This window comes from Orcinus orca, chromosome 1, assembly GCF_937001465.1.
Source record: "Orcinus orca chromosome 1, mOrcOrc1.1, whole genome shotgun sequence".
NCBI lineage: Eukaryota > Metazoa > Chordata > Mammalia > Artiodactyla > Delphinidae > Orcinus > Orcinus orca.
This window is the reverse complement of record NC_064559.1, coordinates 102,960,975-102,988,074: the sequence shown is the minus strand read 5'-3', so window position 1 is coordinate 102,988,074 and position 27,100 is coordinate 102,960,975. Positions and strand designations below refer to the sequence as shown.

General features: G+C 40.0%; 2 protein-coding genes across 2 annotated transcripts; both read right to left on the bottom strand.

Annotated features, from left to right (window-relative positions):
* On the bottom strand, nt 1–22,514 carry LOC125964733 (filaggrin-like). The gene is made up of 2 exons (XM_049711173.1): nt 19,913–22,514; nt 1–151 (listed from the first exon to the last, which is right to left on the bottom strand). The coding sequence occupies exons 1-2, from the start codon at nt 22,318–22,320 to the stop codon at nt 1–3; spliced, it is 2,559 nt and encodes an 852-aa protein (XP_049567130.1). The 5' UTR covers nt 22,321–22,514.
* A 79-nt stretch (nt 22,515–22,593) lies between these two features.
* Nucleotides 22,594–23,693, bottom strand: LOC125964727 (filaggrin-like; the record flags this gene model as incomplete). The annotated part of the gene is made up of 2 exons (XM_049711125.1): nt 23,556–23,693; nt 22,594–22,737 (listed from the first exon to the last, which is right to left on the bottom strand). Coding segments are annotated over exons 1-2 (282 nt in total), but the record flags the coding sequence as incomplete, so codon positions are not given.
* Between the last annotated feature and the right edge of the window lie 3,407 nt (nt 23,694–27,100).

Below are 27,100 nucleotides of genomic sequence, written 5' to 3'. Positions count from 1 at the left end.
CTATTTCACATGTCTACATCCAGACTGTCCGTGAGTTGATGCCGATGCCCTCTCTGAATCTTCTGATTTCCCTTCACTATCACTGGCCTGACTATAACTGGATCCATGATGTCTGCTTATTCCAGATCCAGTCTGTGTAGATGATGATTGCCTGTGGGATGACCCAGATTGTCCATAAAAGCCCCATATCTTTCTCTTGTGTTAGACTCTAATTCTGCATGGGTAGACCTAGCTTGCCTCTGAATAAATGTCCATTTTTGATAGAACCCTGGCCTATCTCCAGATTTCCCGTGGCTAGAGTAATTTATTCCTCATGTGCTACTAGATCCATACTCAGACTCATCATGGGAAGGTGAAGACTATTGTTCCCTGTCTTCTGATTGTCCTTCAATATACTGGACTGACTATAACTGGATCCCCCTTCTCTGTTGATACTATAACCAGACTTTGTAAATGATTGTGTGTGGGTAGATCCTGAGTGTCCACAGCTATCTCTTGATTGTCCATAACTACCTTATATGCTTTTGTTGCTAGATCTGGGCTGTTCATGAGTAGGTCCAGACTGTCTTCCAGTGTGTGTCTGTCCTTGTGAGACTCTGAGTATATAAACCCGTCTTCTGACTTCCTGTTTCTCAACTGTCCATAAACATACTCAGACTATGCATGGACTAATGTTGACTTTCTATGTGAGTCTCCTGATTGTGTTATCAACTATAACTGGATCCTCAATGTCTGCTTATACTTGATTTAGACCTTGTATTTGCAGATTGTCTGTAAGCAGAACTGGAGTATTCAGAGCTATCTCCTGATTTTCCATAGCCAAATACTGTACACGTCTTCCTGTTATAGTGGACTCAGATTCTCTTTGGGTAGACCCAGAATGTCCATGAATTGCTGTCTGGCCATGTTGACATTCTGAATGTCTAGAGTTGTCTTCTGATTCCTCTTGGTAGAGCCTTGTCTTCCTCTTGTGCTAGACCAAGATTGCTTATGACTACACTCAGACTGACCATGAGTGGCAGCTGTCTATTCAATCTCCTGATTGCCTTTTACCATCACTAGATTGATTATAACTGATGTCTGTTTCCTGCTTACAGTGGTAGAGGCTGTGTGGATGTAGACCCTGAATGTCCACTGCCATCTCCTTTTTATGGCTAGATACTTGTCTCTTTTTTATGCTGGACCTAAACTTTTCATGGATTAATCCTCACTCTCTATCTGAGCCTCTTCATGACTAGACCCAACTGTTCATGAATTTTTATGTGGCCATGATGGGACACTGATTTTCAAAGCTCTCATGTCTGTTCATGGTTGGCTGTTTGTCTCTTTCTAGAGTTGGATCCTGAGATTTCATTTGTAGATTCAGAGTGACCATTAGTGGATATCTGGCTCTGACAAGCCCTAGAGTTCATAGGGTTTATAGAGCTATCTTTTCTGTTTCTAAGACTCAATCCTTGTTTTTCTCTTGTGTTAGAGCCCAACTATCTTTGTCTATACTCAGACTGCCAGTGGGTTTATTGTGATTCTTTCTCTGTATCTCCAGATTGTATTTCATCATTACTGGCCTGGGTATAACTGTGTCTTTTGATGTCTGCATCACTGTTAATGTCTGCAGAATATTAATGGTGCTTGTCTGTGAGTTGACCCTGAAGTTCTAGTGCTGCCTTTTGATTGTCCATAGGTGGATCCATTTCTTTCTCATGTGTTGAACACAGATTCTTCATTGGAAGACCCAGATTGAGTGGATACCCATCTTTGATGAGTCCCTGGCCTATCTTTTAAGTGTCCATGGCTGGAGCCATTTCTTTTTCTTGTGCTAGATCCAGACTGCCCATGCCTATATTCAGGTGGACTGTGGGAAGAGAGTGACTGTCTATCCAGTCACCTAACTGTCCTTCATTACCACTGGACTGAGTAAAGTTATATCTCTACTGTTTGTACTGAATCTAGACTGCAGAGGTGATGATTGTCTGTGAGAAGTATTTGGAGCTTTCTCCTAAATGACTGTGGCTGGATCCATGTCTTCTTGTGTTGGGCCCAGATTCTACATGTGTAGATCCAGACTGTCCATGGGTAGATGTTGGTCCTGAGAGTCTAGCACGAGGCTAGAGCCTTGTTTTCCTATTTTGTCAGATTTTGATTGTTTATGGCCACACCCAGACTGTTCATGGGTTGATGCTAAGTTTTCTGATTGTCTTTCACTATCACTAGATTGACTGTACTAGGCACCATTGTCTATTTGTACTGATTCCAGACTCATATATATAATGATTTGCTATGAGATGATGCTGAATGTCTGGAACTCTTTCCTGACTGTCCGTGATTGGATGCATGTCCTCTTATACTTGACCCATATTTTCTTGCATAGAACCAAACTCTCCAAGACTGGGTATTTGGCTCTGCTGAGATCCTGACTGTCTAGAGTTGCTTCCTCTTTGACCATGATGAGAGTTTTGTTCTCCTCTTGTGCTGGATCCATATTGCCTATTGCCATACTAAAACTGATCATGGGGGAACACTGACTATTCTTCTGCATCTTCTGATTGTCCCTTACTATCACTGGACTGACTATAAGCTGTCTCACTGACATACTGATGGCAGGTCAAACGACTAGGTTGAGACAACCTAGTAGATGTGTAGCTGTATAGAAGGGATAGAACTGTGGAGACCTTCAACCTTTAGAGGTCAAGCAGAGCCAGCCAAGCAGACCCAAAAGTAGTGACAATGAGGTAGGAGGAGTCCATGAGAACATGGTGTCATGGGAGCCAGGAGGAATCAGGAGGGACAGGTCAACTGTGCTAAATGCTGCTAAGGTATCAAGCAGTAAAAATGAACACTCAGTTTGGCACATGGATGTTATCCAGCTGCCTTTTTGAATTTCCAGGTGTTTGTAGGCATTGAAACTTAACATGACCAAAATAAATGGAACCAGAAAAGGCACCATCATCTGTCAGCTTGGTCAGACTAAATTGTTAGAAGTCATCCTTCATTCCTGTTTTCCTCATCTTTAATGTACATCAACAAGTCCCATTGACTTTCCCTTCAAAATATCCTCCATTCATCTCCTTTTTCCCATCTTTACTGTCACCAACCTAGTCCCAGCCACCATCATTTCAACTATACTGTGCAATTAGTCTCCCTCTTTCTTTTTGCTTTATTCCACGATCTACTATCAATACAGTAATAGACTGAAGTTTAAAAAATGTAAATCAAAATGTTACTTTCTTGTTTAAAGCACTCCAAGACCTTTTCATCATACTTAGTTGACAACTTCTTACCACTACTCACTTTGTGATTGGACCCCCATCTGCCTCTGTGATCTCATTTCGTACCTCTGTTCTCCCTTTTTTCACCATGCTGAAGACACACTGAGTTCTCAGCTCAGAAGAATATCGTGTCTTTTTCAGCCTGTACCTTCCAGAAAACCTTGTTCTCTGACTTGGTTATTGGTTCTTTGTTCTCCACATAGCTGACTTCTGTTTGTAATTCTGGTCTGTGCTCAGATGATGCCTCCTCAAAGTAACTCTCCTTCCTGCTAGATACTCTGACACATTTATTTCTTTACAGCATTTATTATCATTTGAAATTTGTGTAGTACCTATCTCCCCCCAGAAGAATAAGCTCTTTGAGAGAGTGATTTTATCTGTTTTGCCATCTGCAGTGAACCCAAAACCTAGAATAGATTCTGGCTTAGAGTAGGCACTTATTAATATCTGTTGCATGATTGTACAAAAAATACAAATTAATTGAACAAATTAATCTGTGTAGGGTCTCCTTCCTTCATTTATCCTTAGCACACTGTTCATACTGTGTTCTTTTCGTTCTACACATATCATGTAATATACTAAATTATAGTTAGCATTTTACGGGATTGTCTCATGTGGTAAGTGATCTTTGTGAGGCTAGTTTACGGACTTTTGTGTCTCCACAGCTTATTCATCTTTGTATCTCCAACATATATGAAAGCACCTGTTCAATGGTAGAACTGAATAAATATTACCTGAAAAAATGGAATCATTGAATTAGGATTAGATGAATCATTGAATTAGAATTTAGCTATCATTAATCTAGATAATAGAGAGTCATGGGATTGGTCTCCTAAGATCAGCTTCTATCTCACTGAAGACTTGTCTAAATTATCATATATCCCAAAGGTTGTAGGAGGACACAAGAATTCCCTGCATCTTTAGATTCAACAGTGCAGGAGGCAGTAAGAGCTGTATGACATTTAGATAAAGCTCTCTGAAAATAGTAGAGACTGTCAATAATGCTGACCCTCTTATGGCCTCCCATGTCTTAGGGCTGTACAATGCAGCACTGCAAAGAGAGTACTGAGTAATCTCAGAAAAGGTACATTTCTGTCCTTAGTTTCCTCTCTATATGGAATCTTATGATAATAGGGAACATAAAATAAAGAAAAAAAGCTAAGCTCCCAGTGGTATTATGCCTTAGAGCACATTCCTAGATTTCCATCTTGAGTAATACTAAGTAGGAATAGTTGGATAGATTTTTTTCTTACGTAGTTTGCCAAAAGTACAAGTTAGGGTGTGGACTGAAGGAGCTGGCAGGGTGCCGAACGAAGGTCAGGAGAGTGGCCGTTTTATAGCAACGAAAGCTTCATTCTCAGAAGGCACCATCCTTTATGAGATGGTCTAATTCATTCACAATCATATTCTGATCCACCCTTATCCCCACCTTTCTTTCTCTACTGTTTATTTCACAACTTCTTTAAGTACTCATTTCTGCTTATATTAGCAACTTCCAGATTTAGATTAATATTAGTCCTTTCTACCAGAAATTTTACGGAAGAGTCTCTTTGGAAATCACACGTTCCTTGTATACATCTGTCATCCCTTATACGTTCTTGTGTTTGCTGTGGTGACTTAACAATGCTTGATATATATATTTGCTGAAGAGCAGTGATCCTTGAACTGAGAGTGATAGAATATGCATATGTAAGAGGGCTCTGAAATCCAAGAGAGGTGAAGAGTGTAAAAAAAGAGTGTGCCCACCTAGGATTTAATGTGACCTCATTGGTTACTGTGAATTCCATCTCTGAGTATTGAAGAAACCTGCCTATGAGATAATTAAATCACTACTAGTAGTCTTTGAAGTACTGTGGTAAATGAGAACAGAGAGGACATTGGAGGTGCAAACATTTAGTTATCCCAAGTTGGGAGGAGGGGTCTACTTTTCTCTTTTTATCATTGTTATTACCCTGGAATATCAGACACGTGCCATACACCGTGTGTTCACTCCTATAAAAACACTACTATCTCTTTGCAGAACATGCTCAAACTTGCACTTTTTTTTTCTAGATTGTTATATTTCACTGCCTATATGATCTCTTCACGTATTTAGATATCCCTGTCATCTGAAACCTAAGAGGTTCAAACTGATTCCATTATAATATATAATGAGAAGTATCTTTTCTCCTGTTGTCTACTGTCATATCAGTAACATCATCGTTCTTGAGTGTCTCAGGCTAAGAACTTCTGTAGTCATTCTTCATTTCTCCCCCTTTTTCCCACCCTCATCCACAGATGACCACCACATCCTATCCTGTCAGTCCTACTGCAGACTTGTCTCCTGGACCCAACCCTCTTCTGTCCTAGCACTGCTGATCTGATTTTGACCCTGGTCACCTTGCATCTTGACCATTTCCAGCAGCTTTGTAATCAGTCTTTCTCTACCACCAGGATATCTTCCTACTATCCCTTCTATACTGCTGCCAGGTTCATCTTCTTATAAACAAACCTTATCATGTCATTTCCCTGCCTTAAAGCTTGTGGCGTCTCTTTTGCCTATAGAATAAATTCAAATTATTTAAAATTTGGGCCCACAAGCCACCTTGAAATCAGACGGGAATCCAATTTTTTAGCCTCCTCTTCTACGAACTGTCTCTTATGGGATTGTCCCTTTGAATGTTAACTACTATCCTTGATCATACCACCCTCACTCTTGATCTCATGTCATTGCACATGCTGTTTCCTCTGCTGTATTTCTTCTCTGCCCAACAAGCTCTCCTATATATACTGTAAGATCTTCCTGAAATGTCATCGCTTATATGTGACTTCCCCTGAGGTCATTTGTTCTACTGAAATCACTTGCATCTACATAGGGTTTTCCCATGGCTCTTGTCACATTGTATTCTAATTGTTTGTTCATGGATCTGTCATCCCATTACCCTCATTGCTGTGTCCCCGTCTTCATGATAAAGTCTCCTTTTTGCTCATCTTCATACCATCAGGGATATAGGGTATTAATAGGTGCTCTGTGAGAAATAAGTTATAGTGTTCGGACGTTAGGGAAAGCACACACAATTCTCTTGGAGGTACAATGTGCATTAGACTATTAAAGGCTCTGACTCTGAGAAGCTGTGCTGTACCTAAGACCCTTGTCTAACCAGGGTTTCCTAAATGTTTTTCCCCTTGGAATTCTTCTTTTGAAGAACATGTATTATTAGGGAACACAGTGAGGGAAATGCTGCCCTGTGTCAAATACTCTCTGAAGCATAATAAAAGGACAAAAAAAAACAATCCATGTTTTTCTTCCTTGTCAGCATTAGCTTCTCTTACATTTCTTTTCTCTTTGTCTACCTCTTCTCTTATTCAGAGGTTTTTGTCACTTAATGACTCCAGCCACCTTGATGGAAATTTATGAGGTGGCTGAGGCCTTCAGGGGAATGGTGGCAGGGTCTGTCCATATGACGGAAGGGTTTCTGAATCTTGTTGACTCATGGATTGCTAACAGTCTGTAGGGTGGTTAGCTGGTGTGCTGGTTCCCTTGACTGTGTGTAGGTCACCATTTTAATCAGTGACTTGAACAACAGTGTGAATAGGTGGCTAATATGTTGTATGTAAGATTCAATACCACCACTGAAGATATTATAGGCTGGAATGAAAATTGAACAGGGATCATTTTAATAATGCTAAATATTAAAATCTGAGCTTGGGAATAAAATAGCATCCCTAATCTTCGAGATTATTGATCTAGCTTTGCACAAGACTCTGTCTATACCACATTGCATATTATTTGTAATTTCCTGCCCACGTCTAAGTTGGGGGAGGATATTCAAAAGGTAGCAGAAAATAACAATAGTATAAAAATTACCCTGAGCTGTGAACCTCTATAAAACCAGAATAATTACTGAGATACAGTTCCAAAAGGCCTTCAAGCATGACCTCGTGTCACCAGTGATGTGTTTTTATGTTGAAAAAGCTGATTCCTCAAGCAGTGCTGATCTCATGGTGAAGCCTGGCTTAGTCTCTCCATCAGCATTTTAATTCCTTCATCAGCATCTCAGTATTGAACTGTGTTCACAGTTTCCTGTAGTTTCCCAGCTCTACTTTGGGATTTCCTGACCAACCTAGGGCAAAATCCCTTCAGGCTGGATCAGGCATTTTTAGTGGTACCCCCAGTGGTGGTGAGCACACCAACTCTTCTCCCACTTTTTTACTAGTGCTCATGTATAGTGTACCCCTATCACTCAAGATAACTATCACTGAATTATATGTAATTCATGTGTAGTATGGTTATATTTCAACTAAATTTTTTTAAATGCAATTCTGTAACAGGGAAGAACAAACTGACTCCATGTTGGATCTGTTTCTGTTTGACCTTTGCCTTCCATTGCTTTTGTTCTCTCTATAGATATAGGCATACATAATTGCCTGCCTTGGGGAACCCTACCCCTCTGCCTGAATGTTAAACCAAAATGCCTTTGTTCAGCCCACAGGGACACACCCTGACCCTGCCCACCTGTGAACGGCTGCAGGAAAGAAGAAGTTAACACATCCCCTCCCCGAGGATGGCCAAAACCAGGAGATATTTTGCAAGACTTATGACCTTTTTACTTTACTTCCTCACCTCCTCCCCCTCTCTGTTCTCTAGAAGAAACTAGCATCCAGACCCCGATAAGATGGTACTCTAGGATGCTAGTCCACCATCTTCTCGGATGCCTGGCTTTCTGAATAAAGTCATTAATCCTTGCCTCAGCACCTCATCTCCAATTTGTTGGCCTGTTGTGTGGTGAGCAGAACGATCTTGGACTTGGTAACAATTCCTATTTTAAAAAAATCTTGTGAGGTAAGTTTACATAATGGGGTTGACCTAAAAAACACACCCGCCACTATATTGTTGCCCTTCTTGAGTAGACAAGGCCACAAGCCAACCTGGAACAGTGTCAGCTGCTAAAGTTTTGGAGTCTGACCCACCTGAGTTTGCCCCCGGCTCTTCCATTTATGGCTCTATGACGTCAGGCAAGTTACCTAGCCTTTTTGAGTCTGTTTCCTTATCTTTAAGGTGAGGGTAAAATGCCTGTTTTAAAGGGCCTTTGAGAGTATTAAATAAGTTAATTCTGTCAGTTGTCTGGCACATTGCCTCAAAGTTTAGTTATATGAAAACTCATAGATAGTAATTTATCATAAAATTATCAGAGTTTAGTTGTCAGCCTAATATTGACTGTCTTAATTGGGTGAACTTACGTACTTATATGTGTTTCCAGCAAGAGAAGATCTAAGAATTTAAATGTCTTTTTCAGGACTTTTCATTTTAGGGGATACTTCCCTGGAGACCTCATGAAGCATAATACAGTGGGTGCAGTGTGATCTGGGTGCTGCCCAATCCCCTTCCTAAACTTTGGAAAATCATGGTAGGTTTTCACGTCACTTGGAGTACAGCCTTAGGGAAGCTGTGACTTGTGAGTAGAGTTCCTCCAAATAGTGCTTTTTTGCTTTTTGCTTTCCTCTGTATTTTCAGACCCTATGAATGAAGACCTTACTGGAAAAACATAACACAAGAGCCAGGAACATGGTAAGAAGAAAATAGTGTTAGGGGAATGGGGTGAAGGTGGGGAATGACTATGTTTTCAAATGGTTAAAAACCAAAACATTGCATTTATCCTTTCCTCTTTTTGTCCTTGACTGACTTTAGGTGTCCTGTGTTATGTGCTCTATCTCCTCCAAATGAAAAGTGATCTGCTGTCTAAAGTCACATTCCCCATTGGCATGGGGAAGCTGTAGGTGGGCTAATTAGAAATGGAACATCCTGTCTGATTGGATGGGGGTGCATATTTGGCTTTATCTGTTTGGTCTTAAGTGGGAGTCAGGGATAAAACTCAGGGAAGCTGTCAGTTATTAGCTGAGTCCTGGCCATTTGGATTGCTTGTTACAAAAGTAATTGTTTAGCTTCCTGGATTATTATTAGAGATAACAGTCTAACTACAAACCTGACTTATAGCAGGCTGGCTTCCTGGGTGGTTTATTGTAGATAAGGGGTTGGTTTCCTGGGCAGGTTTCTGCAGGTTGTGGATCAGAATTCTGTTTTTATATATGATCTGGCCATTGTTTGTTTGTATGTTCAGTCTCTTAGGGCCAATCTGCCAGTTTTCTTAAAGACTAGCCCTGGAAATGGCACAGGTTTAACTCCACTTTGTTGGCCCAAGCAGTCACGGGACAGCCAGATTCAAGGGGAGTGGACATAGACTCCACCTCTTGATGCCAGGAGTGTCAACGAATTTGTAGCCGTTTAAAATCTGCCACAGGGAGTATGCAGTTTCCCTCTGCAAAGAGAGTTTATTTTCTTACTGTATTTGCCTTTCTCTTGAGAATTCTTCACAATGAATTTAATGTGAAAATTCGTTCACTTCCCATAGCTGACAGCTTATGAACTCTGTTCCAGGAAGATAGCTACCCAAGGGTACATGCAAGAGAAATGCACACTTCCCAAGGTTCAGCCCAAACCTCTATCTGCTCTATCACCCAGATCAACTTTGTGACCAAGGAGAACTTCATGAATTTCTTGTAGTCCTTTAATTTAAGACCTGGAAGAGTGGCTAATACTACTAGCTTCTTTTAGGTCCTTTCCTCCTAATCCCACTCTGATTCCCTCTTTGTACTAATACAACCAAGTATCTCAGAACAAAGGAACACATAAGAGATCTGGTAAGAGGAAGAGAATTTTAAGCCTCTTTACACCATCATTAAAAGGTCCACCCCTCCTTCCAATGACCCCCACGGTGTAATTGTTGTACAGTTCACCCTTGACTGACTTCAAGTTCCCCTTGTGACTGTGGGGTGAAATGGGGTTTGCTAGTGGTGAGGAGAGCTTCAGTGTGCTTTAGGCTTGGAGGAGGGGTCACATATCTATATCCCTAATGGGATCAGGCAGGTAGATGACCTAGATAAATGAGGCAGCTTTCAGTGGAGGGGAGACAGTGGATATAATGGATCCGAATGAACAGGCTGGTATATGTCCAGCCAATAGGTGGCAGTCTTACTTCTTAAGTATTGCTGATTGTCTTCAGAAAAAGATGCTAATGAACCCATGCCTTGTCTTACAATTTTGAAAGAAAGCAGCTATGCATGCTTTTATGTGGAATCATCCAACTATATCAGATTCAGAATACTTGAGCTAAAATGGTGCAGGCCGAATAAAACACATCTGTAGGCTAGATTTGGCCTTTAGGTTACGAGTTTATAACCACTGGTTGGGATGTGATTCAACTTTAAAACTGTTAGAAAGTTCCCAGTAAAGTACATTCATCTATTAAGGTATTGTTTTTCACCTCTGATGTGCTCTATTTACTTAGAAATCCAAGCCAGAAATCTGGTAGATTATCTAAGACTTTCCTCTTGCACAATCACCACATTCCATCTATCCCCAAATCATATTCACTTTATCTCAGTCATGTCTGTGACATTCAGTTCTGCTTTGCTCTTACTGACTCCTAACATAATTTTGCCAAGATATTGCAATGGTCTCCTAGCTAGTCTTCTTGCCACTGACGTCATCCCTTCCATGTCTTCACACCAAATGATCTTTTAAAATGCAAACGTAATCATGTTCTCTGTTTAAAACCTTTTGTTGGCTCCCATGTAGACCAAATCCTTTAGGATGGCTTACTAGGAGCCTTTCAATCTGGTTCCAAGGATTCCAGAATCACCTTATGCCATGTCCCAACATTCATCTTATATCTTAGCTATGCTGAGCTACTATCATTTCCTTTAGAGCACCTTTATTTATTTATTTTTTCATCTTTGGGATTTTGCACAGGATGGTTAACCCCCCTGGAATACTCTCCTTCCCAAGTCAACCTGGCACATTTCCAGCCATTTTTAGAGATTTAGTGCACGTTTCTCCTAAATTCAAAAGGTTTATCTGAACCAGGTCTTTCTTTTTTTTTTAATATTTATTTTATTTTTGGCTGCATTGGGTCTTCATTGCTGCGCACGGGCTTTCTCTACTTGCGGTGAGCGGGGACTACTCTTCGTTGTGGCGTACAGGCTTCTCATTGCGGTGGCTTCGCTTGTTGTGGAACACGGGCTCTAGGCGTGCGGGCTTCAGTTGTTGTGGCACACTGGCTTCAGTAGTTGTGGCTTGCGGGCTCTAGAGCGCAGGCTCAGTAGTTGTGGTGCATGGGCTTAGTTGCTCTGCGGCATGTGGGATCTTCCCAGACCCATGTCCCCTGCATTGACAGGCAGATATGTAACCGCTGCACCACCAGGGAAGCCCTGAACCAGGTCTTTCTTACCACTAAATACAGTTAGCTAGCACCTTATAGTTTTCAACCACTGCTGCACATTAATAATATCTTTTTTTTTTTTTTTTGCGGTACACGGGCCTCTCACTGTTTGTGGCCTCTCCCGTTGTGGAGCACAGGCTCTGGACACGCAGGCTCAGTGATCATGGCCCACGGGCCCAGCCGCTCCACGGCACGTGGGATCTTCCCGGACTGGGGCACAAACCCGTGTCCCCTGCATCAGCAGGCAAACTCTCAACCACTGCGCCACCAGGGAAGCCCTAATAATATCTTTTTAAATCTACTTATGCTATTATGTCTTTCCTCCATTGTTAGTGATCTCTTGAAGGAACAGATCTGTCTCATCTTTGTAACTCCAACATCTAGTATAGAGACTGACAACTAAATGATTAATATTTAACTTCCTTGAATCCTCCTGATGAAAGAATGAAGTAATATTCATCAAGAGCCAACCAACAACTGTATTATCTGGATTCTGATCAGTCTAATCCTTATTCTCAGCTTTCTATTTGAAGATGTGTGGAAATGTGTTTGTCTAGATCCCAGACATCCATTGATATGTATTGCCAATCCTTTCCTCACGTGACAGGTTGGGAGAGGTGCTGAGAAGAGTGGAACAAGTCCTTGGAAGGGAAGAGCAATGAAAACTGATGGCTGTATAGCCCCACAAAGAGCTAGGGACTATTTTGTTCATTTTCATATGAAGCTATATAGATAAATCATTTGTTAAATTAAAACCACAATCTTATTGCCAAAAGCTCAGTCACTTCGGTAATAGCATAGGACATGATTGTAATTTACTCATTTTCTTCTCATGTCCTCTACTTCCCTAAATGTTAACATCTTAGCAGTAAGTGGTCGCCTTGGTGGTGTGATTTCTGAACAACACCACTTGTTTAGAACCTGAAATGACACCATAGGCAATGATTAATGTTTTTGTACATTTTAATAGTATATTTTTATAGAACCAAGAAGAGTCTCTGCTTGGATTATGATAAAGTTTCATTTTGAGAATTTTAGGTTCAACTTATCTTCTATTAAAGCCTTACTGCCAAGGAAGGAAAGAGACCTTGCTGAATTAATATGAAGATATGCCTTCTCTTTTTAGGCTCTAAAAATGGAACTCTAAGCTGCTTTTTAGAGGAAGGCAAGAAAGGAAACTGGTGTCTAATCTGGATCCATTGTGTGCCAGAAACTGTGCTAGTCAGTATGTCCTAGTAGAAGGGACTGGGCTTTGAGGCTTTGTCACTCAGTTCATGCCTTTAGATAAGTTATTGTTGATGTCTTTGCTCATCAGTTTTATAATTTGTAAAGGGTAAATTATAATTTTTTTACCTTGCTGTATTGTGAGGAAGGTGATGTGCAGTGAGAAATCAATAAATTTCCATTCTCTTTTTTTTTATGGTAGAAAAAATAACATAGTTATTAAGTGTTTTGAAGAAGGTCAACTTCTGGCAAGTTACTACCAGTAAAGTAGAACATTGCTAGCTGTGGATGAATTTTTTTTTTTAATTTAGGTATAATTGACATATAACATTATGTTAGTTTTGTAACCAAAAGTGGGATCTGGCTGCTTGCCGCTCAAAAGCCAATAAGGAGACAAGTTTGGTGGAAAGGAAAGTTTGCTTTATTTTGGTTGCCGGCAACCGGCAGGGAGGGCAGACCCCTGTCCAAAGGCCGACTCCCTGCCTCCTGCAACCATTGGGCAAGAGCTTTTATAGGTTGAGGGAGGGGCTACATGCAGAAACAGTGCAGTCAGCTCTGACAGTCATCTTGAAATTGGTCATCAGTGGTCTGACCAGCATCATCTTGATTGTGTTAGGCACCGTTAATCTTCAGCTCCAGGGTGGGTTTGTTTCCATTTCTTCGAGGCCAGTTCTCAGAATTGTGGCAGCTTATGTCATGGCTACAGCTTGGTCATCATGTAGTTAACTTCTTCCACCTGGTGAGGGTTTCAGTGTCTATAAGAAAGCTCACAGGATATGGCTCAGAATATTATCTATAGCCCTTAAGGAGGAACTAAAGGTCCTTGACTATGCTTAATGACTAAACTATTATTATTTGGTTTCCTTTGACTGTTTTCCTCTGTTTCTGTATTTTCTCACTTCTCTGATTAAACTTATTCTTTGGCTAAAGTTTTTCCACAGACAAAAGGCAGGCTGAGGACATGGTGGGGGGCAAGGACCATAAGGTTCTGCTCTGTTTCAGTTTCAGGTGTACAACATAATGATTCAATATTTGTATACACTGCAAAATGATTACCATGATAAGTCTACTTAACATCCATCACCATATATATTTACACAATTTTTTTTCTTGTGATGAGAACTTTTAAGATATACTCTCCTAGCACTTTCAAATATGCAACACAGTATTATTAACTGTAGTTAACATACTGTGCATTATATCCCCATGACTTACTTATTTTACAACTGAAAGTTTATAAGTTTTGTCACCCTATACCTGTTTTGACCACCCTGCAACCTCCACCAACCACCAATCTGTTCTCTGTATCTATGAGCTTGTTTTCTCTTTTTATTGTTTGTTTCTTTTACGTTCCACATGTAAGTGAGATGATATGGTATTTTTCTTCCTCTGTCTGACTCATTAACCTTAGCATAATGCCCTCAAGGCCCATCCATGTTGACACAAATGGCAAGATTTCATTCCTTTTTATGGCTGAATAATATTCCATTGTATGTATACGTGTGTGTGCGTGTGTATGTGTGTGTATGTATGTATGTATGTGTATATATATATATATATATATATGCCACGTTTTCTTTATCCGTTTATCTACTTATGGACACTTAAGGTTGTTTCCAGATCATGGTTATTGTAAGTAATGTTGCAATGAACATGGGGGTTCATATATCTTTTTGAGTTAGTGTTTTTGTTTTCTTTGGATAAATACCCAGAAGTTGAATTGATGGATTATATGGTAGTTCTAATTTTAATTTTTTGAGGAATCTCCATACCATTTCACATAGTGGCTGCACTGATTTACTTTCCCACCAGTAGTGCACAAGGGTTCTCTTTTCTCCACATTCTCACCAACACTTGTTATCTCTTATCTTTTTGATAATAGCCATTCTAACAGGTCTGAGGTGATATCTCACTGTGATTTTGATTTGCATTTTCCTCATAACTAGTTGTATTGAGGGTCTTTTCATATATCTGTTGGCCATCTGTATGTCTTCTTTGGAAAAATTCCTATTCAGATCTGCCTATTTTTTACAAATTGTTTTTTTGTTTTTTTTTTTTTTTTTGCTGTTGAGTTGTATGAGTTCTTCATATATTTTAGATATTAACCCCTTATCAGATATATGACTTGCAAGTGTTTTCTCCCATTCGGTGTGTTGTCTTGGATGAATCTTAACTTTAAGCTGATGGTATTCAAGCTTGACTTCTGTCCTTGAGTCCCTTAGATTTCATGTTTGAGCCCACACAGATTATCCAATTGTATTCCAAGTTTACACATATTCCATTACCTCCAGGAAGCTGGCCTCTCTTCTGTCTCTCATACTTATGTTCTAATTGAGGGATTCACTTACATTCACCTTTAAAATTTTTATCCTAGAAAAAGTTGGCATTGTAAGTGTAGTGGTTTTGAAACACATCCTCAAATTGTTCGGCATTTCTCTCTTTGAAAGATGGCGGTCCTTCTGTTTGAATTTGGATCAAACTTTGTGACTTGCTTGTAACCAGTAGAATAAAGAGGAAGTGATTCTGTGTCATTTCTGAGGCTAGTTCAGAAAAGACCACTCAGCTTCCACTTGGTTTTCTTGGCATGCTTTCTCTGGGGAAGGCTGGGTGTCTTGTAAGACATCAGACTTCTTTGGGATTGCCAGGCTGGAGAGGCCACATAGAGGTGCCCGCAGTCAGTGGCCAAGCTCAGCTCCCAGCTGACAGCCAGTATCAGCTGCCAGTCATGTGGATGAACCATCTTGTACGTTTGATCTAGTTGAGGCTTCAGATGATTGAAACTCCAGATGGCATCTGACTATTACTTATAACTGCATGAGAGACCCAAAGTGAGAACTGTTCAGCCAAGCTCTTCCAAGCCCAAAGATCTGGGAGTCACCCTTGAATCTACACTCTCTCTTATACTCCAAAACCAATCCATCAGCAAGTTCTATTGATTCTGTTTTTAAAATATATACCAGGGCTTCCCTGGTGGCGCAGTGGTTGAGGGTCCGCCTGCCGATGCAGGGGACACGGGTTCGTGCCCCAGTCCGGGAGGATCCCACATGCCGCGGAGTGGCTGGGCCCGTGAGCCATGGCCGCTGAGCCTGCGCGTCCGTAGCCTGTGCTCTGCAACAGGAGAGGCCACAGCAGTGAGAGGCCCGCGTAACGCCAAAAAAAAAAAAAAAAATATATATATATATACACCAATTATAACCACTTCTTACTCCCTCTATTACCTCTGCCCTCATCCCAACTACTATAATATTTTGTATTGACTCCTGTTATTCTTTTTCCAGTCTTGCCTTTAATCCCAATGGAGATAGATCCTCCATCAGACAGTTAAAATGTTTTTAAAATTAAAAATCAGATTATTATCACTCCACTGCTCAAAATTCTTCAAAGACTTTCTATCAGATCAGAATAAAATCCAGCCTTCTGCACAGGCACCAAAACCAAAAATAGATAAATGGGACTACATCAAACTTAAAAAGTTTGTGCATCAAAAGGTAGAACAGAATGAAAAGGCAACCTATGTTATAGGAGAAAATATTTACAAATTACATACCTCATAAGGTGCTAGTATCCAAAATATATGAAGAAGTCCTATCACATATCAACAACAACAAAAAAAACTAATAAAAAAAAGGGCAAAGGACTTGAATTGATATTTACCCAAAGATGATGTAAAAGATCAGAGGTGCAATACCACAATTATTAGAGAAATGCAAATTAAAACCATAACGAGATACCACCTCATACTCATTCGGATAGCCACTATCAAAAAAACAAAAAATAACAGGTGTTGGTGAGGACCTGGAGAAATTGGAACACTTGTGCACTGTTGGTGGGAATGTAAAATGCTACAGCTCCTACGGAAAAAAAGTATGATAGTGCCTCAGAAAATTAAATATGAAATTATCATGTGATCCAGCAATCCCATTTCAATCCAAAAGAATTGAAAGCAGGGTCTGAAAGATATATTTGCACAACCAGGTTCATAGAAGCATTATTCAAAATAGCCAAAAAGTGGAAGAAACCTAAATGTCCATCCAACAGACAAGTGGATAAACAAAATGTGGTATACATACAATGGAATATTATTCAGCCTTAAAAAGGGGAAAATCTGACATGCTACAACATGGATGAGCCTTGAGAACATTATGCTAAGCGAAATAAGCCAGTCACAAAAAGACAACTACTTCATGATTCCACTTATATGAGGTATCTTTAGTAGTCAAATTAAGATAAACAGAAGGTAGAATGGTGGTTACCAGGGGCTGCAGGGAGGGGGGAAATAGGGAATTGTTTTTTAATGGGTACAGAGTTTCAGTTTTGCAGATGAAAAAGTTCTGGAGGTTGGTTGCAAAACGATGTGAATATACTTAATACTACTAAAATGTGTACTTAAAAATTGATAAAATGATAAAATTTTATGTTTTTTTTTTAAACTATAAATTAAAAAAGAAATCTAAAAAAAAAAATAAAAAAAAAAAAAATAAAAGAAATCTAATCTCTTTCCTGTGGCTTCCAAGATATTACATGATATGATCCCTACTTAATTCTCAAAAATTATCTCCCGCATTCTGTTTTCCCAGCCTTCACCCCCAGAATCTCTCTATCCCAGGACACTTAGTGATGGGTAAAACCTAAGGGATTTGGTTGGAAATTAATTTTTGGCTTTTTCACAGGAGAAGTGTGGTTAGATATTTACTCTGAACTTCCTTTATTGTTTCCAGTTCTTTAAAAACCAACTCACTTGTAAGCTTTCCAACAGAGTTTACATCATCACCTCTCCACAGAAATAACTGTTTCCACGTTGCAAATGTCAAGTTACCAAAATCAATGAACGTATTTCATTCTTCATTTTACCTCAAATTTGAACTATTGAAAATTTGATAACGCTCTCTCCTTTTCAGTGAGAAGAACATATACTTGGAAGATAGAATCGGTTTTCAAATTTTGTTTCCACTGCCTACTTGTTATGTGACTTGGGCAGAACTTTTAATGGTGGGTTTTCTCAATATTCTTTCCTTGGTTCTCACTCTCCATCCCCTCATTCAATCATGCCTATAATTCCATCCTTAATGGCAAACATTTACTGGATGCTCATTGTGTTCTTGGCACTGTCTGGACTTTGCAGCTTTGTAGGGGTATTTGGGGATAGTACTTCAAGCAGGGAAGCAGGATTCCCATTGGGGGTGGTGCTCCCTTCATTTGGCTAATGGAGCACAAACATAGACATAATATTATTTGAGACTAATTAGAAAAATGAGCTTGCTTGTTGCTTTTCACTCAGTCCCTGTGTACATTGCAGATCTTTTTTTTTTTTTTTCGGTACGCGGGCCTCTCACTGTTGTGGCCTCTCCCGTTGCGGAGCACAGGCTCCGGACACGCAGGCTCAGCGACCATGGTTCACAGGCCCAGCTGCTCCGTGACATGTGGGATCTTCCCGGGCCAGGGCATGAACCCGTGTCCTCTGCATCGGCAGGCGGACTCTCAACCACTGCGCCATCAGGGAAGCCCCATTGCAGAGCATTTTAACTTTGACAGGTAATTTAGGTTTAGCTTAATTTATTTAACTAAAAGTCAAAGCAAAGCAGCTTTTATAAGTGGTTTTATAAAACCACTAAACTCAGAGTTGGGGACTTGAGGTATTTGGTATGGATTATTTCTGTGATAGAATCATCTGCAAAATGCAAACATTGGACTAGATATTGTCTAATATTCCTACTGGTCTGCTATCATAGAGAAGGAAGACTTGGGGTATGATTCTCACAGAGAGATATTCCTTTTAATGGTAGAAGCTTGTTCACAGTTTTACTAAAATTATTAAATCTCCTGCCTAGTCATAAAATATATGAATATATGTTTTCTTTCCAGGACAGGAGACGATTTTCTTTATCGCTTTTCCTTTGTCAAGAAATTTCAGCACAGTTTTTCTGCTCTTATTAGTTTCCACTGGAAAATATCTCTTTGTATCTTTGTAAGAAGGACCTATGATCAGTATTTTGTTCCCTGATCTTGGTTTGACTTTGCTAATAGCCACTGGGTTGATGTTTTTTGTTTTTTTGTTTTCTTTTTTTTTGCGGTACGCGGGCCTCTCACTGTTGTAGCCTCTCCCGTTGCGGAGCACAGGCTCCGGACGCACAGGCTCAGCGGCCATGGCTCACAGGCCCAGCTGCTCCGCGGCACCTGGGATCCTCCTGGACCGGGGCACGAACCCGTATCCCCTGCACCGGCAGGCGGACTCCCAACCACTGCGCCACCAGGGAAGTCCCGAGTTGATGTTTTGTAATTATGATGCTATCTATGATTGAGCTAAGCCTTTTTTCATCCTGATGGTGACTACATGGAACAATGACTATGTTGGAAAATGATACAGGATTTGATTAATTTTTTTCTTCTTTGGACTCTTTCTTTTGCATGGTGAACATCTGCCATTTGGACATATAGTTTTCAGTGAGAGAGGAAAATATGTCATTCTTACTATGGGGAGATAAGTCTTTTTGGGTCTATGAGAAGCATGGAAGAGACACAGTATGATATATGATCAATTTTTTATTTTCAATTTTCATGCAGTTCACTTTTTTTGGATTCTATGTGCCCAAGGTGATTAATGAATGAAGAATAATACAGAGTTCCAATAGAAGGATAATAGAGGCAGGTGTGATGACCCTTAATATTAATATAGCAGCTTTGGCTGACAGAACAGTGATTTTATACTATTGGTTCCTTTGATTTTTTTTTTTTTTTTACAAATATTAATGTACCTATCTGGAGAGGTTCTGAAACTTAACCTCTCAAAAGAAAAATCCTTACTTAACCCCAACCTCCCCAAATACTTATGGTTTTCCAAATTTAGCACTCCATGATATTGCTTTCTCCCATTAACCAGTTCCTAACTATAAAGTTCAAAGCTTCCTATAGAATGAAAAGAAACTATCACCAATGTAAAGAAATAGTGTAACTAATTTTTAAAAAAATGACAAGAAAAGATAACCTCACTGAAAGTATAATGAACATTTTCTTGACTCAAAGTTGTCTTGGTCATTCTCCAATTCTTTGGGTTAATACTTTATTTAATAATTTCTCACTCATAATAATAGTGTCTATGTGACTGTCCAAACCCCAACCGTTTTGAAATATAATTTGAATGGCCATATGTTGCAGGGTGTCTGTTACTGCCTGTTATATTGGATCCCATAAATGCTCCTATATTCAAATCTGTCCCTGGCTCCCATATGGCTGGAATCATGACTGACACTTCCATCCTGAGAATGACCAAACCCTGACTGTCCATAGTCATAATCTGCACTGCCATAGCTGCCATGTCTCCAACCTTGATCTGAACCATGACTTTGGTTCCTTGAATAGAATGCAGAACATCCTTGGGTGGTCAAAGGCTGTCTACCTGAATCTCCTGAATGTCCTTCTGTGTTGCTATCCTGACTGATATTTGATTCCTTGTGTCTGCCGCTACCAGAAATAGTTGAGGTGTGTCCATGTCCAGTTCCAGAGTGTCTGGAGCTGTCTCTTTCCTGCTCGTCGTGGTGCCCCTGTCTCTGAGTAGTGCTGGACCCTGACTTGCTGTGGCCAGATTCACTCTTCTTGTGTGTGTCTGTCCTACCTTGATGTGACTCTGAGTGCCTAGAGCTGTCTCCTGACTGGCCATGGGAAGACCCATGTTGGTTTCTTGAGCTGGACCCAGACCTTCCATGAGTGGTCACAGAATGTCCACTTGAATCACCCGACTGCCCTTCACCGTCGCTGGACCAACCAACACTGGATTCCCTGTGTCTATTGCTTCCAGATCCAGTTGAGGTGTGTCCATGTCCAGTTCCAGAGTATCTGGATCTGTCTCTTTCCTGCTCATGGTGGTGCCCCTGTCTTTGAGTAGTGCTGTACCCTGACTTGCTGTGGCCAGATTCACTCTTCCTGTATGCTGATCTCCCTTGATGTGACTCTGAGTGCCTAGAGCTGTCTCCTGACCAGCCATGGGAAGACCCATGTTGGTTTCTTGAGCTGGACCCAGACCTTCCATGAGTGGTCACAGAATGTCTACCTGAATCACCTGACTGCCCTTCACCATCGCTGGACCAACCAACACTGGATTCCCTGTGTCTATTGCTTCCAGATCCAGTTGAGGTGTGTCCATGTCCAGTTCCAGAGTATCTGGATCTGTCTCTTTCCTGCTCATGGTGGTGCCCCTGTCTTTGAGTAGTGCTGGACCCTGACTTGCTGTGGCCAGATTCACTCTTCCTGTATGCTGATCTCCCTTGATGTGACTCTGAGTGCCTAGAGCTGTCTCCTGACCAGCCATGGGAAGACCCATGTTGGTTTCTTGAGCTGGACCCAGACCTTCCATGAGTGGTCACAGAATGTCTACCTGAATCTTCTGACTGTCCTTCACTGTCACTGGACTGACCAACACTGGATTCCCTCTGCCTACTTTTTCTGGATCCAGTTGAGGTGTGTCCATGTCCAATTCCAGAGTGTCTGGAGCTGTCTTTTTTCTGCTCATGGTGGTGCCCCTGTCTTTGCTTAGTGCTAGATCCTGACTCTCCATGGACAGATTCACTCTTCCTGTGTGTGTCTGTCCTCCCTTGATGTGACTCTGAGTGCCTAGAGCTGTCTCCTGACCGGCCATGGCAAGACCCATGTTGGTTTCTTGAGCTGGACCCAGACCTTCCATGAGTGGTCACAGAATGTCTGTCTGAATCTTCTGACTGTCCTTCGCTGTCACTGGACTGACCAACACTGGATTCCCTGTCTTTCCCACTTCTGGATCCATCTGAGGTGTGTCCATGTCCAGTTCCAGAGTGTCTGGAGCTGTCTCTTTCCTGCTCGTGGTGGTGCCCCTGTCTCTGAGTAGTGCTGGACCCTGACTTGCTGTGGCCAGATTCACTCTTCTTGTGTGTGTCTGTCCTACCTTGATGTGACTCTGAGTGCCTAGAGCTGTCTCCTGACTGGCCTTGGGAAGATCCATGTTGGTTCTTTGAGCTGGACCCAGACCTTCCATGAGTGGTCACAGAATATCTACCTGAATTTCCTGACTGTATTTCGCTGTCACTGGACTGACCAACACTGGATTCCCTGTGCCTACTGCTTCCGGATCCAGTTGAGGCGTGTCCATGTCCAGTTCCAGAGGGTCTGGAGCTGTCTTTTTCCTGCTCATGGTGGCGCCCCTGTCTTTGCGTAGTGCTGGATCCTGACTTTCCATGGACAGATTCACTCTTCCTGTGTGTGTCTGTCCTCCCTTGATGCGACTCTGAGTGCTTAGGGCTGTCTCCTGACTGGTCGTGGGAAGACCCATGTTGGTTCCTTGAGCTGGATGGCGACCTTCCATGAGTGATCACTGGTTGTCTACCTGAATCTTGTGAATGTTCTTTGCTGTCGCTGCCCTTACTGATACTGGAAACCTGCTGTGTACTGCAACCGGACTGAAAATCCATAGTCACAGTTTCTTCACAAACTTGATATGAGCCCTTAGGCTCTGATCCTATCCATTTTTCACATCCTCTATCTTTATTTTCGTAACCACGTTCTTCTTCTTTTCCTTCATATTCCCTGATGGGGCTAACACTTGACATGTGACTTCTTTCTTTTAGTTCAGTAGAACTCGCTCTCCTTTTCTTTTCCCTACTTGATTCATGACGTTTCTTCCCAGATCTATTTCTGTGTCTGCCTTCCCTTCCAGAACTAGACCCATGTCTGCTTCTTCCTTCTTCCTCTTCCTCTGTTCTATCTTCTTTCTTTCCATCACTTCTTGAATGACTGGACTTTCTTTCTCTTTCTTCTTTACCCTCTTCTTCTGTATCATCTTCATAATGGTATCTATTCTTTTTCTGCTTTTTCCCTAATGTCTTGAAATTCGGTCTCTGGGTATAATAATATGCTTGAGCCAACTTGAATACCATCAGGAAAAACTCTGTAAAGTCTATTTTATGGTTGTGATCTACATCGAGGATATGCATGAAAACATCAGCAGTATCTGGGTTATCTGGATTCTGTATACAAGGAAGACAGAGAGGGAAAATCCATGAGACTGACTCAAATGGGTAATTAAATAATTAAAGTTAACTTAGGGAATGTGAATTCTTGGTACAGGAAAGTAGAACCTAATTTTTTCTTTAATAATATTTATCTTATCCTGACTCAGCAGGGAGCTGTTGGTACTGTCCTAAAAAAAATAAATCTTGGGCTTCCCTGGTGGCGCAGTGGTTGAGAGTCTACCTGCCGATGCAGGGGACGCGGGTTCGTGTCCCGGTCCGGGAAGATCCCACATGCCGCGGAGCGGCTCGGCCCGTGAGCCATGGCCGCTGAGCCTGCGTGTCCGGAGCCTGTGCTCCGCAATGGGAGAGGCCACAACAGTGAGAGGACTGCGTACCGCAAAAAAAATAAATAAATAAAAAATGAAAAATAAATCTTAAACACTAGTATGGTGACACAAAAAATTTGATGGGGCAAGTTCTTTTTACTTCTTCAAATGTCAGTATTTTATAAATTCCTTAACTGAATTGTCTTTTAGTTGTACCCTCTTTACATTCTTGAAATTAGGGGGAATATTACAATGAATTAACTAACTGTTTTTCACTTATTTGTCACTAAATATTTATATATATTTTTTCACAGTGTGTGTGTGTGTGTGTGTAGTATATATAGAGATATAAAGAATTTGAACAAATTATATCTGTTTTGAAATAAGATTACATTTGTTCCTCTTCCAAAAGAAACAACTCATAAAGATTTCACAGTAATATTTTGACAAATTGTTTGATGCAGAACAAAAATGATACACCCTTTAATGCTGGCAAATATCTTTTACCTTCAGGATTGGCTGAAACTCTGCTTCCAGAAGTTCCTTCAGCTCTTTTGCACTCAATGTGTCAGTCTCCTTATCTGTTTTTGAATATTCGTGAAATAGTTTGATGATGGCAGTGATGTTTTCCAGGAGAGTAGACATCTTTTGGAAGTATAGGTGAACCTAGAAAAAAATTAAAATGTACTTTTCTTATATTTATTTTATTTTGTAGGTCATATCAGTTATTGTGATGAATTTCCACATTTATAAACCTACATCTTTCCCTATGTAGTCCAGCTTTAAAAATGGAAGATGGCCACGAAAAACTTCTATCTATTATCTACATGGTGAATATTAACACAGAGTTTGACTGAACTACTTACTAAAAAATGCCAACATTTTGGCCTTGAACTCATTCACAGCAGGATTTAGACACTCTCACAGACCTTAGTGTGCTGTACATAAGACACCCTTTCCTGATCTGGCCATTGTCCATAACAGGATTTTAGAAAGGCTACTCGTCAGAAGCAGGAAAATTTACTCATACCAATTTGCTAAAAATCCGTTCTCCAAAAGCTAATTTGCTAAATGTATGTTGAGAGACTATTTTCTGCAAGCCAGTTTGTCAGATGGCTGAGACAGTCAATGAACAAACATCCTTTCAGTTTACTTTTTTTTTTTTTTGGTTTTGATTGGATAGAATGGCTTAATACCTTTTCAATATTATAAAAAAGGTTTGATTGGATCAAATGGCTTTAATAAATTTTCAGTATTATAAGAAATATTTTCATTGCAGAACTGTTTACAGTAGCCAGGACATGGAAGCAACCTAAATGTCCACCAACAGAGGCATAGATAAAGAAGATGTGGTGTATATACACAATGGAATATTACTCAGCAATAAAAAAGAACAAAATAATGGCATTTTCAGCAACATGGGTGGACCTAGAGATTGTCATACTGAGTCAAGTAAGTCAGACACAGAAAGACAAATATCATATGATATTGCTTATATATGGAATATAAAAAAAAGGGTATAACTGAACTTACTTACAAAACAGAAGTAGAGGCATGGATGTAGAAAGCAAACTTGTGGCTACCAGGGGATAAGAGGGGGGAGGGGATAAATTGGGAGATCGGGACTGACATGTACACACTACTATATATAAAATAGATAACTAGTCAGAACCTGCTGTATAGCACACGGAACTCCACTCAATTCTCTGTAATGGCCTATATGGGAAAAAAAAATCTAAAAAAAAAAAAAAGAGTGGCTATACTTATATGTATAACTGATTGACTTTGATGTACACCTCAAACTAACACAACATTGTAATAAATCAACTATACTCCAATAAAAATAAAAAATAAAAAACAAAACAAAAAAAATATTTTGTTGACTAGCTTTCATTTTGCCATTTAAGGAATAGCATTTAAGGAATGTTCAGTTTATCTCATTGAACAAAGGAATTACTAAACATGTCAACAAATCTAAACAAGCATTTATTATATAAAAGCATTATAATGACTACTTTAGGACTTATAAAACCAGGCAGAAGATGTCCTTGATTTTATTTCACTGAGAATTTGGAAGCCATAGAAAATAACAGTATGAAAGGCATTACTGTAGTAGATCTATAGCATTTATGGACCTTAGATTGTTTGGTAAGAGGAAATAGGTACTGATTAATTTTTGACATGGTTAAATATGTATTTTGATAAGTTTATGGATAAGAACTAGAAGGATAGAATTTATAACTTCTAAACCATTAAGAGAAGAAAAAACGGGAATAAAAAAACCTTGATCAATTCAATAGAAGCCAGGGGAAAAGAAAATAAAAAGCATAGAAAAGGCAGGATAAACAGAAAATATAAAAGAGTAGAATTAAATATAATTTTATCATTAGTTACAGTAGATGTAAAATAGGTCAGACTTTCTGGTTAAAGGGCAGATTATAAAGGTTGAATTAAAAATATGGTTATAGGCTTTTTACAAAAACACACCTAAGATTTTAAGATTTTTTTCAGCTACTGTTATTTGTGGTGATATTTCAGACCTGGACTTAATTGTAATGGCACTGTCTCCAAAATCTCACTCTCAAGGATTTACTCTCTGACTTCCTCTTGTACCCATACTTCAATAATTCTTTAACCTCATTTTTCACTGCTTTATGTACTCACTTCTCTTTTTACCTTGGTTAGACATTATAGTTAATCTCCATCATTACTCCTTGCATACACCCTCTGTTTCTTGTCCCACTCTTTCTTGTACTCATTGGCAAAGCCCCAACAGCTTCTTCCTTTCCTTTATCTCAGAAGAGGGCCTTGCTTTTTATTTCACTGAAAACTTGGGAGCCATTAGAAGATAACTTCATTTTCCCAATATCTATTCACCCAACCTATTGCATTTGTATCCACATACCTTAACCTTCACTACTGTTTTGGTGGATAAACTATGTGTCTCTCCTCTGTTTCAGCAACGGACCTCACTCTCTTGCCTATTCAAACAATTTGCTTTTGCAGTTGTCCACTTTTTCTCCTACATCATCAATTTATTTTTCTATGCTGGATCACTCCCTTCAGCATATATTTAGCTGAAGTGTCTCTTATTAACATCCTCTCTTCCCATCCTACATCTTCCTTTAGAAACCACCTGATTTATCTTTTCACTTTTATAGCAAAATCCCTCAAAAGATATGCCTATAGTTCTTCTTTACTTCCTATTTTCTTTCACTCAAATTATCTTTCTCTCTGAAAAAATCCACTAAATCTCTTATGAAGATTAAAAAAAAGTCCTTTATCTTACTACATCCAACTATCCATTTTCATTTCACATATGCTTGACATATCAGCAGCATTTGATGCAGGTGGCTACATCCTCTTTCAGAGACCCTGTGCTCTCTTGTTTCTCTTCTAACCTCACTGCCTATTTGCTCTTAGTCTCCTCTTTCAGCCCCTAATGTCGATGTGCCTGAGATTGACTCCTTAGTTTCTTTTCTCTATTTATGTTCCCTTGAACGGGGTGGAGGGGGTCTCATCTAGCCCTATAATTTTAAATCCTATGTATAGGTTGACAACTCCCAAGTTTATATGTCCAGCTATAAAGTCTTCTCTAAGCTTGACACGTGTATATCTAAATACCTATCAAATATTTCTATTTGGGCCTAAGAGAGGTCTTAAACCTACCATGTTCAAGATAGAAGTCTTCATTTCCAACTACTTTACCCCACACCCTCTCCTCCCCAGTTATCCCTATCTCGCTGATTGCTCAAGCCACAAACCTGGGAATTAGTCTTGGTTCTCCTTTTTCTCACATCCTGTATTTAATTCATCAATGTTTTATTCAGTGTACTTTAAAAATATCCCTGAAACTGGTCACTTTTCCTACCTCCATACTATTGCCTTATCTAGTAATTAATTTTGACCCATAACAAAAACATGCTGGAGTTTGTATCATCTTGAAGACAAGTTTGTTCCCTTGAACAGTATTTCTCCCTCAACCAGGATGTTCCACCCCATCCAGCTCTCCTAATGAATTGTTTACTTTCTCACCAAAGAGTCTTCAAAGA

Excerpts from the sequence above, each read along its gene's own strand:
- LOC125964733 (XM_049711173.1), bottom strand. The coding sequence starts at position 22,320 with ATGTCAAGTGTTAGCCCCATCAGGGAATATGAAGGAAAAGAAGAAGAA. Across the intron at positions 152-19,912 it reads GGGATCCAATATAACAGGCA|GCAATCATCATCTACACAGA; the intron begins GTAACAGACACC and ends GTCATCCCACAG.